Source organism: Nanorana parkeri, unplaced genomic scaffold (assembly GCF_000935625.1).
Source record: "Nanorana parkeri isolate BGI_ZX_2015 unplaced genomic scaffold, ASM93562v1 scaffold1375, whole genome shotgun sequence".
Classification (NCBI taxonomy): domain Eukaryota; kingdom Metazoa; phylum Chordata; class Amphibia; order Anura; family Dicroglossidae; genus Nanorana; species Nanorana parkeri.
The window spans coordinates 59,680-76,849 of NW_017307643.1; the positions used below are offsets into that span (position 1 = coordinate 59,680).

The window sequence follows — 17,170 nt, forward strand, 5'->3', positions numbered from 1 at the left end:
CCTCCCCCCCCCCCCCGTCGGTCGGCGTCTCTCTTATACCCACCCCCCGTTGGTGTCTCTCTTCCCTTCCTCCACCCCTCTCCCAGCATCAGTCGGTGTCTCTCTCCTCCTTCCCCAGCTACTTGTTGATTCCTGCTAGCTGTGAAATGGTAAATGACTATGCTCTTCAGAGATCTTTGAGAACGCTTAGCATTGTGCCCTGCATTCAGATGACTGTATTGGGTGCCAGGAGATAAAGCTGCCATATACTTTCCAGGACCCCAGGGTGAATGAATTTAACTCTTTCACTGCTGCAGACCTGCATTGGCAGTCTTGGAACAATGCTAAGCCCCAGCTTCACATTGCAAACGATCCATGTGTACTGGTACACCTCAAACACAAACATCTTCGTTTTAAGCTCAGCACAAATCCCATTAACTTAGCAGCTTTAATTTTTATGGCAGTCAGTGGGGCTGGAACACTCTGGTTTGCAAGTAATTCAGCGTTGGTCTCCCGTTTAAACCCCCCCAGTTGTTCGATGTGTATCTCTCCTCCTCCCCAACTCACTCTATTCCCCCCAAACTCACTCTATTCCCCCCGGGTGTCTGCTGGATAAAACGTACATTTCTCCTCCTCTTTTACATGCATAGACCTAATAATTAAAGCTGCCTTGTATTTATGCTGACCCTCTGCCTTCAATACTTTGTCATTGACCTGGAATAAGTATGCACATCAGGAAAGTCCAAATAAAGTCCTTTTTTGCCTAGTCGTTAGTGACATGTAGTGACATGCTTGAAGAACAGAGAGAGTTAGCTTCATAGCAAGGCAATTAGAATTTGCATGTTTTCCCCCAAGGAAGGCTTCCTTTAATGTGTTTTTCTACTTTTTTCAGTCAAATTTGAGAAAACCCCTCTTGTTGTTATGTGTTTACATGCACTCAGCATACCAAGAAATATTAAAAAAAAAAAATAGTTCTTACCGTCTGTCCTTATAGAAAGACTTAGGATTGAAATTTGAGGAATTAACACGCAATGCAAACCTCTCACCCCTTGCAGCCCCTCGAAACATTACAAAGAAGGAGAAGCAAATAGAAATTTTAATCCTTTGCCCCCCTTCACACCTGAGCATAGCGTGAATGCACGCCGTGGTGATGCACGTTCACTGGCATTTGTTTCCATTGATTTTAATGGGTTCTTGGACAAGTGCCAAGTAGAAAGTGGTACGTGTCACAAATTTAGTGACACGTGTTTTTTACTGCACGTTCATGTGCGTTCTTACACAGGAAAACAAGTTTACTGTCGTTTGCGGTACCATTAACTAGATATGGCAACGCAAGTGCATTCCGCATCTGTGCATATTTCATGAGCGCACGTCAAAGCATGCATTTTTGTGCGTGTTTGATTCACGTTCACAAGACACCCATGTGTGAACGGGGACTTAAGAAACCTAGAAACCCCAAGCCTAGTAAAAGCAACAGCATTTTTAAAATATGTTTTTTAGTTTATGCAATGTGAATGGGAACAATTCTAAAATAGGTGTTATCCCAATTTGGCTGTGAAAATGAAAATACACTTTAAAGAAATAAAGTTCATGATATGTTCCTTAAAGTGAACCTTTACCCCTTTTGGCTAAAAATCACATCAGCATGTATCTCTGTATGCTGATAAAATCATCTTACATTCATGTGTTTAACTAATGAATGCATGATGATATACATATTTTCATTTTACTTACTATTTCTTACTTGTTTTATTTTAAAGATAAAACAAAGGTCCGCTTTAAAGGTTAATAAGTGAACATCATCTACAAATTTCTCTTGCAGTGCATCGTACAGCCCATGAATCTGGTGAAACCATAAGGAAAAACCTGTTTTTGTTATTTATTCCATATATTTCTCAATGTATACCACAGTATTGGATTACTGTATTTTACTGAATAGTACGCTGCCTCAAGTGCTTGACTGGTAGCGCGATGGTGCATGTGTTCGTGGTAGCTATGTATAATGCTGCAGCTCTACAATGAGAAAGGTACTGAGTACTTCCAGGAAGGCTGCCCTGAGCAACATCACATGAAACAAAGTGATGCTACTGCTCATGGACCACACTTCGATCAGCTATGGATTTTGTTTTACATGAATCAATAGGCATTATTAGACCATCTCAAGCAGAATATAGAGTTGCTTTGTAAGTGTGGTAGTGTAAGACTACTTTTATTTCAAAGGCTTTGCTAGAAGAATAGCATAATAAAATTGTCTGTATGAATAAAAGTAGGCACTCCACTGTCTCCACTGGTGTTGTTTTTTTAAATCAATTTCCAGAACATTAATTTGCTATACCAGCACTCTTCCTTTTTAGACGTACACTTGAGCTTTATACCACATGTCTTCTTGTTATTGAAAGTATGAATCAGGTACTTTAGAGCTACATTGATGAGTAACACATAGGCTGTATTTATGTTCTAAGCATTGCCCACTGGCTGAAACAACTTGGCTTCCTACATGTGAACTGTAAAAACACACATGCACTTCCATGCAAGTCACCAAGTTACTTTTGTATTACAGCTGTGTCCCTATATTTTGTATTCATTGAGTACTATAAAGAGGGCCATTTGAAGCTGTACAACACAGCGTCCTTTTTTTCCCCCTTGCTTAGAGATATTTTGTATTTTTTGGAGCCTATTGTGCAAAAAGAACACAGTCTTTTTCTTTTTCAAATTTAAGATAATTGCAAGCTATGGATGAATCATGGGTGACATTTGGTAGGCCATACCGTGCTGACTTTATAAACATTTTTGAAAACTAGTTTGCTGGGTTGTTGAATAAATGGTCTTTTTTCTGCTGACTTCTGTCTGTGCTGTGCACTTACTACGTGGTTTCTGTGTTATGTCTTTTCCAGATGAATGCTTTCAAAGCTGATAAGAGTGGATTGAGATTGCTCATGAAATGCATTCCATTTTTATTTTTTTGTGCAACTTTTAATTGTACCTAAAATATAGTAAAAAAAACACTTAAAGTTATTAGACATTTTAAATTCAAAATTAACCATTCTTTTTGTCTTTCCTGAGTGAAAATATAGATGACCTTCTCCTACAATCACCTTCTTCCTTCTGGTTTAGAAAATACAAATGTAGGGTTTGTTAGCAGTGGTAACTAATGTTATAGCTTGTGAATTAGACCTAGCAGGAGCAGAACAAGGCTGATGGAAAGTGATACCACTCAATATTACAGTTTTTTTTTTATTCCTAATGGAATTTGCTGTTTGTTTAAACTGTGCCAACTCTCCCCTCCCTAGCTGCCTACTTACTTTATTTCCTGAGCCACTTTCTCCTCTGTTGTTTACAGCCTGTTCTGACGAAAACCTCTTTAGAGCTGGCTGCTTGAAAGTTGTCATTTATTATGACTTGCGATTCTTGCTATACAGCTCAATACAAGTCAAACTGACGCACAACGAACTGATTTAAACAGAAACATTATATAAAAAGGGGTGTTAAACGTACGTCAGTACTTTACAATGCAGCCAGAAACTTAGTCTATAATAAGTTTGTTAAATCTGACACTTGCTTACTTTTTGTAACTAAATGTATTATGAATCTGAAAACTAGGCCAAAGCATTTATAACTACATAATTTCTTCACAAAATATGAATTATTGTCTCCTCGGGTAAAATGCATGGTTTATCCTCTCTCAGAAGATACTGTCAATGGTGGGTGACTCATGGAGTTGTAAAAGTTGTTAGTGTAGGGGTACATGCCTATTACAGGGATTCAGTGCTAGCCTGAGCTACAGAGAAAAAACAAATGTTGGTGCTTTTTTCAAATGATTGCAAAATGAACAAACAGTGTGGCCAGACAGTGGGGAAAGACAAAATAATTCTGGGGTGCATCACTAGTGGGATTACCAGCAGGAGAAAGAAAGTCCTGATTCCCCTATAAAGATCTTTAGTTAGACCTATTTTAGAATACTGTGTCCATTTCTGGAGACCTCACTTATGACAATATATTTATAACATGGAATTGGAGGTCCAGAGATGACCAACAGAAAGGATGAAAGGTCTAAAGAATAAAACATATCAGGAGAGACTGCACAAGCTTAAAAGAGAACTATTGGGAGAGTAAAATATACTCTTCCCAATAATTTAAGTCGGCATGTGACCCTTCAGCTGTCACATGCCGGCTCTTTAACTCAAGAGCTGAGTAATCACAAACCGCTGATTGCTCAGCTCACAGTTTTCCCCTGCAAAGATTGGTGACTGTCAGTCACAGCTCCCTGCAAGGATTCCCCCTTCCCTCTCTCTGTTCCTCCAGCGCTCATGGGAGGGGACAGGCACAGATGGCTCGGGCTCTACAGAGGCAGAGCCAACTGTCAATCAGGCAGCCGGATGGATCCCGACAATATTGTCGGGAACTTTCCCGGTTGAAGCACAGCTGTGTGCTGTCAGCATATAGTGGGCTTAATGCCCTGTATATGCCGATTTTGGGTCACAGGAGGACATTCGCAAATGTCCTCCTGTGACCCAAAAAAGAATTAAAGCCAAAAAAGGTTTGGTTATAATTCTCTTTTAATATGTAGAGTCTTGCTGAAAGAAAGGGGAGTCGTGATCGGAATCTCTCAAATATTAAGGATTTAAATAAAGTTCAAGAACACAAGGACACAACTAGCAGGAGGAAAGTTAAAAACTAACCTTAGAAAGTAGTATTTTACAAAAAGAGTGGTTGATACTTGGAGCAGACTTGCAGCAGAGGTAGAGAGTAAGTTAATAGTAAGTGACTTTAAACATGCTTGTGAGAAACATAGATCTATACTCAGACAAAAAGGTTAAAAAACAAACAAAACATACAAGCAAAAATAAAAACTCAAAAAAGGGGTGGACTCGGTGCTCGGTGGACCACTTGGTCTTTTATAATAATCTCTAATAATGGGTATCTACAGTGTCTTCTAATTGTAAGCTTGTAATGCTTTTTTTTTGTTTTCAGGATTTGTTCAGTTTTTGGAAGGATATTACATTGTGCTGATCACTAAAAGAAGAAAAATGGCTGATATTGGTGGCCACTCAATCTACAAAATTGAAGATACTAGCATGATCTACATTCCCAATGATTCTGTACGTGTTAGCCATCCTGATGAAGCCAGGTAAAATATTTATGGAACATACAAAATAAAATATACAGAGAAGACTCTGAGATAGGATGGCATCTGGAGATCCCTGCAAAGTGGTCTATTCCCCTGCTGCAAAGGCACAAACATGCACATTTGGCTGATGTGAACTGCCATTCACCTTCTGAATTCTGTAGGCAGCTTTACAGTCGATCATAAGAGGTGTGTCGTTACCATCAGTGGAAGATGAAATACAGATAAATAAAGGAACAGATATTTGGGGAGGTACATTATTTGTGAGGGCTAAACTATTACAACAATTTAAACATGACCATTCTGATTATTGCAAATGCCAATTCGTGACTGTTCCTCTTTATATGTTGTTCCATACTGGGCAACCTATGTTTAAAATTTGTAGATATTATATTTTTTACCTTTTTGATCACTCCATTTTTTTCTTTAACACTTACACTAGGCAATTATCCCTGATAACATCCAGGTGAGTTACCTGACCAGTAATCTGGTCTATGTCTAAGTAAAGGTGGCCATACACCTTACAATTATCTGCAGATTTTTTGTGGTCAGATGGAAAAGGTGCAACAGATTCCTCCATCTACACTTAACTGCGTGGGTGGAGTAATCTCCACCTGGGCCAAGCTTCCGTAATCTTGCTGGTCGGCCCCGCTGGCTCTCAAAATGCCTGAACAATGCCTGCATCCAATGAGATTGTTCAGGTATTTTGACAGCCAGTTGGGCCGACTAGCAAGATACTGAAGCTTGGCCCAGCAGGAGATTCCTCCATCCACACAGCTTAGCATAGATCAGGGGTCTCAAACTCAATTTAGTCGGGGGCCACTGGACACATTTTCTAGTCCAGTGGGGGCCGCTACTATATACGGTACCAGTGTTAATGTATGCACATGTATACAAGCGGCAACTGTCACCCATTCAAATTAATGATCGGGTGACAGCTGCTGCATGTAAACGCCTGCACACTGCATGTAATCATATGTGAAAGGATTACATGTAGTTAGGAATCTGTCACTATCCCTGGATACACAGCTGTGTATCCAGGGATAGTGATTGTTTTTGTAACTGCATGTAATCATATTACATGCGGTATGCAGGCGAGTCCGTGACCGTGTGCCCGACTTGTCAGCTGGCTGCGGGCCACTTAGTACCAGCTCGCGGGCCAGAGTTGGCCCACGGGCCGATACCTTGAGACCGCTGGCATAGATGGAGGAATCTGTTGCACTTTTTCCATCTGACCACAGAAAATCTGCAGATAATTGTAAGGTTTATGGCACCTTCTAAAGCAGCGGTTCTCAACCTTTGGGTCGCAACTCACTGTTGAGTCTCTCACTGCTGCGCTAGGTGAGAGGCTCCTCAGCCTCCTCCTAGCGCAGCAGTGTCAGTCAGCAGGAGGACAGCAGAGGCTGTGAATATAAAAGTGCTGCTATACACACTCACTGGGCGCTGCAGCGACATCTGGTGGCTGGGGAGTGTGTACAGCAGGGCTTTTCTATTCACAGCCGCTGCTGTCCTCCTGCCTCCAATACAATGTGAGCTCTGCAGGAGGCGGGCGTCTAAGCAGTGCTGGGGCTGATAAGGCTGCATAGAGACAGAGCAGGTAGCAGGGGCTGGGGAGGGCTTGTATTCTTGTGAGTGTGCTTCTATTTTTAGTCCCATGTCCAGCGCCTTACTAATTCTGGAGTACAGCGCTCCGTTGGGGGTCACAACAACTTGGCAAATATTACCAAGGGGTCCCGGCACTAGAAAGGTTGAGAACCACTGTTTTAAAGGGAAGAAAAATAAACCACAATGGTACACCATTTCTTCCATATTTGTTTAGGAGGTTTTCTGAATCGGTAGCTTTGTTACAAATTGTGTTTTTCAACTCACTATGTAATAAATATGTTGATTGGATGTAAACATGGATACCCAAAACCTCAGAAGGTGATTTTCTTGTGCAGTTAATTAAGCTGTGTTAATGTGCCCAGACTGGCTTTCAACTGTGACTCAGATCAGTATTTGTAATCATTGTCAGGATCTAATCTTGATTCTTGTAATAGGCAACATTAACTGAGTATATTTAGCAACTGGAAGCATAACATATTTTGCATTTTTCCTGCTTGTGTGATTAGAAAAAATAGAAATAACTGAATCCACAGTGGATAGAATAATAGAGCTTTGCATTTTATTTAACAATATAACTATACTTTAGTGCTTGGCTTAGCATGGCATGTAATTAATCAGCATATTTTGTAAAGAATTGTATATTTATACACAGTATACATAAATATACATAGGCTTCACATTTCGAGATGTATCTAGGTATACCTTTTAGGTCTGTTCCCAGTTGAATGTTATTTGAACAGCAATAATAAAAATCCTTTTTTGGTCAACTAGGGTTGTCTGTATGTCCGAACCATTTCCATCTGCCCTTGTTAAATTGTTTAAGCAGCAGATCTAGTTACTCCTAGGTCACTGACTGTGTCACCTAAAAATGCAAACATGCATTATGAAGAGTAAGCCGGCAACTATGAGGAGAGATATAACTTCCACTGCTTGATCATACAGCCTTCTACTCTACATATGACGTATGACTAAGGCATTTCCTGAACAGAAAAAAAATAAAGCATTTGTGGCAAAAATGCATTTGCCTTTGCGCTCCAATATTCTATAAGTTATGAGCATAATCCCCAAGCATTTTAGCTTCTCTGTAGGCATACATTCCCAGAAACTTGATGAATAATATTAGTTTTCGAGTGTCTGCAGTAATCTTCATTCCTGAAGATTTATACTCTTCAGTGGATAACTTGAGAGTGAATTTGTTCACTTGGATAAGGTAAAAAAAATCAACCCCATGGGATCAATTGCTTCCCTTCTGTGATCATGAATAATTTGCTTTATTAAAGCCTCACAGTTTTCTATACTCCTCTCCAAGCTTCTGGAATCTTCCCCTCTACTATAATTTCCATGTTGGCTTCTACTGCTTGTATGTCACTTGCTTGTCTGGAGTCCTGTGCTGGATTAGTTGACCATCTATGAGCATTACCCTAAAAGCTGCCTTGCTTAGCTTGCAACAAACATACATGTTTAAATTCACATTGCTGTGGTTGTACCATAACTATCTTTTAATTTTCAAGATATATATCCCTAGGCTATGCTAATGTTTATTATTGTATTTCTATGCTTAGGTATTTAAGAATATTTCAGAATGTAGACCTATCAAGCAATTTTTACTTCAGGTAAGTGCATGGGGGAATTTGTCAATTTGGTCGTAACGTCAGCATCTTTTTAACTGTCTTATCCCTGATTTCTAGTGCATATAAAAACCTAATGCCTAAACGCCTTCATTAGGAGAATTGTCTCTAAATCGTCTCTTAAGTTTACTCTGTCTCTAAATTGTCTCTATAATATCGCAAGCTTTCTGGAAACCTCCTGGTTGACAGCTGAATAGTCCCGAAGCGCTCAGCTGACTTGAGGATGGGAAGGTGAATTATCTTTGCGGGACTTTAAGAAGTGCGCCAGCTTGAGGGTCTTTTAATGTCCCACATGCTGGACCCAAATACTGCATAGTTGAGAAATTATGCAAAATGTCAAAACTATGTGCAGTGAGTTGCTGAAATAATTAAGCAAGAACACTTAAAAAAAAGCATAACAGAAAAAAACTTTGTAGTTAGTTAGCATGACATTTTAGTCTTTGTCTAAAAAATGTTCTCGCAGACACATTCATAAATTCCCCCGAAATTATTCACCCCATTCATGCATTCCCTTCAAAGTTGTCTGTCATTATATACACCATAAACTGTCTTTTTTGTTACATTTTAATTGAATGCCCATTATTATTTTCGCTGTAAGCAGTAACATAATAGACAGATGAAGAACATGGCAGAAACGCAGTGAAGACATTTACTTGGCTTTATTTGTAATAATCGCATATATTTCAGTGAACCTTACTTTCTCTGTGCTATATTCAAGACAATTATTTTGCCTAAAATATTCTAAAGTATAGCCGCAGATGAACTGAATCAAAAGTATTTTCTAACTGATAATGCAGCTTTGTATCATTGATTGTTTTGAAATGCTTTAGCTCAAATAAAATCCAACTTTTCTTTGCCTACTGTTTTCCTGCACTGAGTACTGAAATAAAGGTGAAAACACATCTGTAGTGAACAACTTTTTAAAGTGACACTAAACTCAGAAGTGAAATCATAACAATGCATTGACGTACTCCTAACTATTAACAAAAATGTACCTTATTTGTGTGTCACTCGGCTGTAGATCCTCAAATCATCTCTGAATTGGTACTGACACTGTCCTTCCTTCTAGTGGGTGGCTACTTTTGTTCCCAATGGTCCCTGTGTGTTGTAAAGTAACCACCGCTCCTAGCTCGCTCCAGTGATGGACTACAATCTCAATACAAATTAGTAAACTAAACGTGAAATTGTAGTCTATCATGGGAGCGAGCTTGGAGTGGTGGCTGCTTTACTACACACACGGGAACCATGGGGAACAAAAGTAGCCACCCTCCAGAAGGGAGGACAGTGTCAGCATGGATTCAGAGATGATTTGAGGATCTACAGCTGAGTGGTACACAATTAAGATAAATTTTTGTTAATAGTTAAGGTACTTGAATGTATTTTTATGATTTAACTCCTGAATTTAACGTCACTTAAAGTTTCAACGTTTGTCCTGCTGTATGTAAAATTCATAAACCAGGGCTCTGGCAGTCCAATTGTTCCGAGTCCTGATGAAGATGGGGACATGCATTAGCAGTAGTCAGAGTTTAGTCAGGTGTCAACAGGCAATGCAGGTATCACATAAAATAATAATTTCAAGCTGTGGTCATATATAACACTAATATAATAAAGGGGTTGGCTGCACAGGGAAGTGAAAAGTAGGTATTGATTGCTACAAATACTCTAAAGTATATTTATGTGACTGGATCACCTCCATGAGCTAAAAACTAATTGAAAAATTTTCCACTTTCAATGAAATGCCTGCCTTACTCATTGGTGAGGCATTGGTGGGCACTTTCGCCTGTGATCCCCAGAGTTGTCTTCTTTTGTTTTAAGTTAGCAATGTTCCCTTTTCTGCATCCCATCCCTGTGTCAAAGCGGCCGGGTATGCTGGATCTCAACTGCGGAAATACAATGGGGTGGTTTGGGAGAAGGTGGTTCAGTGGGCGGTTCCCCAGTACACTTAGTGCGGTGGGGATACCGTACGCATCATATGCCACCTGAACTGGGCTCCTAGCAACTCCCCTTTGTAGGGGTGAACAGGTCCTCTATAAGGTATCTCGGATTACAATGAGGAGGGCAGATGACTACACTAGGAGTGGTACTAAGTAAGCAAATATCTATATATATCACAGCAACCAGTATGGTTAATCAGGTGTAGCAGTTCTTGGCAGAGTTCCCTATAATGCTTACGGACACCAGATATCATGGCATGTAACCGCAATTGAATACTTAGCATCATCAGATGGAGGTTAGATAGGCCTCTACAGTAGTAGTTATGTGCATGGTGAAAGTATCAACCAGTATAGGCTGGACAGACCTTTACAGCATTAAGTTATGAACTATGGAGAGCTTCTATATGTAGTAACAGCAATAAGTTATGCACTATGGAGAGCTTCTATATTGAGTACATATAGATTCCATACAGTTCGGATATAATGCCATGCAGAGACAACAAGCAGTGATCACCGCAATACAGATATGCCAAGCAGCTGAGGCAACGGTATGTCTGAGTTATCAGTCCCAGGGTACTTGCTCTTTAGATGTGGTGTTCGTTGCAGGGGAGAAATGGGAAGGCTTGCAGGACCTCAGAGCAGGGTCTATGGCTGTGTCTCCGGCATGGGCACTCTCCAGACAGCAGTTTGTCTGAGAGAGTCGTATAGGCAGAGCTGGCTGGGTTCACCGTTCGTCACTCGACGCTCTACAACGAGAGAACGCAGAGTGAACGACACAGCTTTACGCGCGGGGCCGCGCCCCCGTGGGAGGAGCCTGGCGTGACGTCACCACTGAGACGGCGCGCCGAGGGAATGAGGGGACGTGGCGGGTGAGTCTATGACACCCTGTCACCTTGAGGAGGACACAGTGTCCCTGAAATGTCCTTTTTTAAATTTCTTGTTTTCTCTTCTGTTTTCTACAGAATGTTATTATTGCAACTTAGACCTTCTTAAATTACAAGGTCTGTAACCTTAAGTGCGGTGACCATTTGTTCTCTAGCAAGAGAAGGGTTTTTTTTTTTTTTTAACACTTCTGATCTGTCCCAGCTGAACGTTACCCTGTGGCCTTGTGTATAGCTCGACATGCAGCTAAACCCTCCTATTCTGCAATAAGCCAGACTGGATGAAACCTTGAAGCTTTATTAACAAAACAGGGTGGGTGAAACTGTTAAAGAACATGAAAACATAATCAGTATATGAACATGTAAATGAAGTGATAGGTCACAAATATTCAGAGAAACAAGTCCATTCCTACCAGCTATGCTCTCCTAAGGGAAATCTGGGCGTTGAGGGCAAGTTCACACCAGCTCCAATGCATTCCAGCATGATTCGTTGCCGGATCTCGGCCGGATTCCTGCGTTCAGGGGCGGGTGGGGGCGTGGTGGTGCATTGAAGTCAATATGCTTTAAACTGCACCAAATGTGTGAAAGAAAAAAGAAGCATGTCTTCAGAAGTCATACTTTTTATTTCTCTTCTGTAGTTTATCAAATAAATAGTCGCAAAAAATAAATCAAGGCAACTGGACTTGCTATTTTTTTAAAGATGTTTTGCTGGCCATCCGACTAGGTATCTCAATTCGAAATTTGATGACCAGAGAAATATCAAGAAAAATACAGCAAGTCCAGTTACCTTGATTTATTTTTTGCAGATATACCTTGACCTGGATGAATGAGAACCTTCACAGACACAAATAAATACTGTTTCGGAATTAACTGTTGTAGGTACAACTTTGTATTATACCCAGTGTGCTGAAATGATTGTTATATTCTGATATGTGGAAAGGAAGACTTAAAAACATTATTTGTGTAACTTTTTGCTTCTCTGTATGTAAATCCATGTATGTTATTTCAGCACATAATCGAGTATTTTGATGAGACCAATAAACCGCTTTGGCTATTAAACAGACATCAGTCCAGTGCATTAGGGGTTAATATCCATAAAAAAAAAAAAAAAGATTGCTATTTGCTGCTGAGTGCTAGGCAAGCCATTGCCCCCATGCCTGACCCTTTATCGAGCTGCCTCCCAGCAGAAGTGAGTCATTCGACACACACTTGTCAAACAAGCAATTAGGAACCGGAAGTAATATATTCCACAGATTGCCATAGTAACCATTTAAACACAGTACAGTTGGAGTGAGATAATTGGAATACAGATCATTTGTATTCATACATACTAGAATACAAGTCATCTGGCAAATGGTAGTTAAAGCTTGTAACCCCCTTACTGGCTTCTCAGAAATATCCAAGAAAACATTTAGATACAGTACTTTAGTAAGCGTGTGGTCAATTCTGTCACTTCAATTGGCTGTTTCATCTTACTCCGTTCTCTGTCTCTAATCAACTCCCACAGACCTGTGCTATTCAACAAACTGACTCTCGCTTCTGCAAGTTGATGGACAGTCCTCCCATTGTCACCATGGTAACTAAAAGCAGCTGATTCCCCTCATTGCAGTGCTAGATATTTTAAGGGGTTTTCTTTTGTTTTCCGTCTCCTTTCCCTAAGTATTAGCTTTGTGAAAGAAGTCCACTGAGCACAATTTGTACCTAAACAATATGCGATTTTATATCATTTTAAAATAACTACAAGGTGCACGTTTTCTTTAAATATATTTCCCCAGTCATCTTCCAGGACAGCCCATGAGAGAAGGCTCTGCCTGCCTGCAACAAGAAACAGATCAACCACATTAAATAAAAAGACTCCTTCCATTCCAATTCAGTTTTTTTGTGTTTCCTCCGGCTACACAGGGGCATCGTAATGTTTGCTATTTTGGGCTCATTATTTGATTGCCTTTGGGCAGAGCCTGACCCTGCATGTGTTGGGACCACTCCGGGCATAGCCTGCTGCGGCGCATACAGGGTCTTTTCCCCTATCGGACCCCCATCCGAGTTGGCCAAGGTTCCCCTCCGTCGCTCAGGGAGGGAAACCATCCTCCTGACGTGAGTGGCTCCAGACGGTGGCCCCCCCTGGTGTGCAGTGTGGTGAGTCCTAAGTGGCGATGAAGCACCCCCTTGTGAGTGTGGTTGCCTGCGGGAAACCGCAGTGCAAACAGGCTGGGCAAAAAAGCTTACCTAAGTGGTTGATGTGGAACTGGTTCTCCCCCTCGAGGGCCCTCTGGGGTCTCCTTTGTTGGCTGTCATCCTCGCCGCAGCACCGTGTGGTGTCTCGCGCGGGAGTGTGTCAGCGTCGCTGGTTCACTTGCGGCTGTAGCAGACTCGGGAAGTGGGTCAGAGCGGCATCGCAGTGAGGGCAGAAGTGAGGCACTGAGAGCAGTGACACGCTTCCTGTGCGACGGCTCGGGCCGGATCTCCCGGCTTTTGGCACATAAAAGCGCTGTCATGCATGTGCAGAGCTTCTGGGGGTGAATCTGCCACATTTAAAACGCCACTCAGCCACGACTACAAGGCTGCACACCTCGAAGACGACCAGGACCACATACGGCCGGTGGGGGAGTCAGGAGCGGGCCGTTAGCGTGGTCGGCAGAAGGGTGAGGATGCCCACAGATGCCGGACCGGGTGCTGCCTCCCCAGATCTGGGAGAGCATAGTACTGGCGCTAAGGTACGCAAGTTTTTTTTTACAAAGGATGTTTGGTTAAACATTTTGTGTATTTTGCATGTTGGGTGAAGTACTGGCTGACGACATCCTTCTGTCTTACGCAGGTCAAGACTAAGGAGGATAAGCCCCTTGCTGCAGCTAGCGGCTCTGGCCCAAAGGGAAAGAAGTGTGCTTCTTGCAATGTCAAAATGTCACCTTCATGGTCCAAACCCTTATGCAAAGTTTGTTTAGAGAAGGTGGTAGCCAAAGAATCGGCTGGGATGTTCCAAGGGCTTGATAGATTCTATGAGAGAGGAAATGGTTACAACTTTTCAATCTTTCAGGTCTGTGTTACAGAGCCCAGTGGGAACGCTGGTGGACACCAGTCTATCCGGAACATCATGGGAAGGTAGTTCAATGGGCTATGCAGAAAGCTGCTTGAGCAAGCAAGCACCCAGTGAATCCTCGGGCTCTCAAGTAGAGTCGGAGGATCAGGAGTCAGAGGGGGAGTTACATAGCAAAGCTACAAAATTCCTGTTCCCTTCATTTGAGACAGGTGAGCTGTTGAAGGCCATATGGGATACTTTGGGTATCAAAGAGGAGTCTACGGAGCTGTCGGTTCATGATAAACTTTACAAAGGCCTCCAGACTAAGAAAGGGCGAACTTTCCCGGTTCACAAATCACTCTCGGACTTGATCCAGGAGAAGTGGAAGTACCCTGAGAAAAGAATGGTTTTCTCGGCAGGGCACAAGCGCAGGTTCCCATTTGCGGAGGAGGATTCAGGCCTGTGGGACAAATGCCCGAAAATTGATGCCTCCCTATCGAAGGTCTCTAAAAAGACTGATTTATCATTTGAGGACATGGGAGCTTTGAAGGACCCAATGGACAGGAAAGCGGAGGCTTTACTCAGGAAGGGTTGGGAATCGGCAAGTGCTGGCTTTAAACCAGGGTTGGCAATTACTTGCGTGGCTTGGACTTTAGGGGTGTGGCTGAACCAGCTACAGGTACACCTAGAGTCTGGAACAGATCGAGATCAGTTACTGGGCTCCCTCCCCGTACTGAGTAAGGCAGCCGCTTACATTGCAGACGCTGAATCCTCGGACAATGCCGCAGTGGTAGCTTATATAAACAAGAAGGGGGGCACGAGGTCGCAGGGCCTGATGGCGTTGGCAACAGAAATTCTGTCATGGGCAGAACGCAATCTCCTTTCCCTGACGGCGAGGCATATCAAAGGCAGCCTGAACGAGTTGGCGGACTCGCTCAGCCGAACGGAACTTCACAGGTCAGAATGGGCTCTGAACAAGAGCACGTTTGCCTGGATCACCAGCTTGTGGGGCTGTCCAGAGGTGGACCTCTTAGCAGCAGCCAACAACAGGCAGGTAGAAAAATTATTTTCCCTCTCCAGGTACGACGGGGCCCTGGGGGTAGACGCTTTGGCGCACCCTTGGAGGTTCCGGTTGGGTTACGAATTTCCTCCGCTGCAGTTGATTCCGAATGTTCTTCGGAAACTCAGGGAGGAAGGCATGACGCTAATTCCCATAGCGCCATACTGGCGGAAAAGGCCATGGTTCACGACACTCCTAGAGCTGTGTGTGGAGGGGCCACTGCTTCTTCCACCGACGGCAGACCTGCTATTGCATGGCACGGTAAGACACCCGCAAGTACAGGCCTTACATTTAGCTGCATGGCTTCTGAGAGCGAGGTGCTGATGAACAAGGGGTTGTCTGCTAAGGTAGTGTCCACACTGATGCACAGTAGGAAACCAGTAACGTCAGCGATTTACCTAAAAGTGTGGAGAGTTTTTTCCAGCTGGTATGACAGCAGAGATAGACCAGCGGCCGATACGGTGCCGCTAGTGTTGGAGTTTCTACAGGGGGGGCTGGACAAGGGGCTTTCCTGTAGTACACTGAAAGTACAGGTGTCGGCACTATCTAATTTTGTGGACGTTAGATTGGCAGAAGACCCTCTCATAAAGCAGTTTATGCGAGCGGTAGTAAGGATGAAACCCCCAAAGGGGAAGGTCGTTACAAATTGGGATCTCTCGGTGGTGTTACAAGGGTTCCTCAAGCAACCTTTTGAACTCCTGGGAGAATGTTCAATTCAGCATCTGACAATAAAGACGGCGCTTTCAGGAGCATTCGTTTCCGCTAGGAAGGTGAGCGAAATCCAAGCTTTCTCTATTGCGGATCCGTACTGCACCATCTTAGTAGATAAATATGTGTTTTAGGGTCACGAAACCTTGGAGACGGTCGACCCGCCTCTTTGTAGTATTTGGGGGTCCCACTAGAGGGAACAGGGCCACAAAAAGCACAATAGCTAGGTGGATTAAGATGGCTATCACTGAGAATTACTAAGCTCAGGACTTGGTATTACCGGGTCCGCTCACAGCACACTCAACTAGAGCATGGGCTACTTTATGGGCAGAGCGGGCAGGGGCTACTCCAGACCAGATCTGCAGAGCAGCCACCTGGTCCAGTTTCCAGACATTCGTCAGGCACTACAGGCTGGACCTTATGACTCAACAAGACCAGGCATTTGGCAGGAAGGTCCTGCAAGCTGTGGTCCCACCCTAAGAGGTAAGATTTGTCCTCACTGATCCTCTCATGGGCTGTCCTGGAAGATGACTGGGCAAAACATGAGTTGATTACCTGATAACTCTGTTTCCAGGAATCTTCCAGGACAGCAGATTCCCGCCCTTGGTTGGTATCCAGGGGACATCCGTGGTTGGATGACAGGGGGGATACTTTAGTACATTTGGTAGCCTTCGGTCCTAGAGGGTACTGAATAGGAATGGAAGGAGGAGTCTTTTTATTTAATGTGGTTGATGTGTTTCCTGTTGCAGGCAGCCAGAGCCTTCTCTCATGGGCTGTCCTGGAAGATTCCTGGAAACAGAGTTATCAGGTAATCAACTCATGTTTTTGATTACAAACTTTTACAAGGATTACAGTACAGTAAAGGAAATGTAGTCTGGCATTCAAACACAAGATGACCCAATACAAGGTAAAATAGCAGAAAGCTGCATACAATAGGCATGAGGTTGAGAGATTATAACAACAGACATTAGACATGGCAGTGAAATGTAGTGAGTGTTAGTAATATTCTTGAGGGATGCATCCCTTTGGCAAATATGGAGCAATAATTTGTAAAGATCTCATTGTATGCTGTAGGCAAATAATTCAGCTATTAGTCAGAGGCCTAGTGAGCAGTAATCTTGAGTCCAGACCTTGGCAACATGTCAAAAAAAGCTATTGTAGCCAGTAAGAAGTAGAGCGTAAAGAAGGAAAGCAGTAAAAAGAGTATATTTAGCTGATTAGGAGAGGAGGGGGA

General features: G+C 42.7%; 1 protein-coding gene across 1 annotated transcript in view; it reads left to right on the top strand.

Moving 5' to 3' along the window:
* Positions 1 to 17,170, top strand: part of FIG4 (FIG4 phosphoinositide 5-phosphatase) — a 252,711-nt gene that overhangs the window by 58,708 nt on the left and 176,833 nt on the right. The window contains exons 4-5 of the mRNA XM_018569658.1: positions 4,951 to 5,107; positions 8,272 to 8,322. Coding sequence (XP_018425160.1) covers positions 4,951 to 5,107; positions 8,272 to 8,322 — 208 coding nt within the window. The remainder of the gene's footprint in view (positions 1 to 4,950; positions 5,108 to 8,271; positions 8,323 to 17,170) is intronic.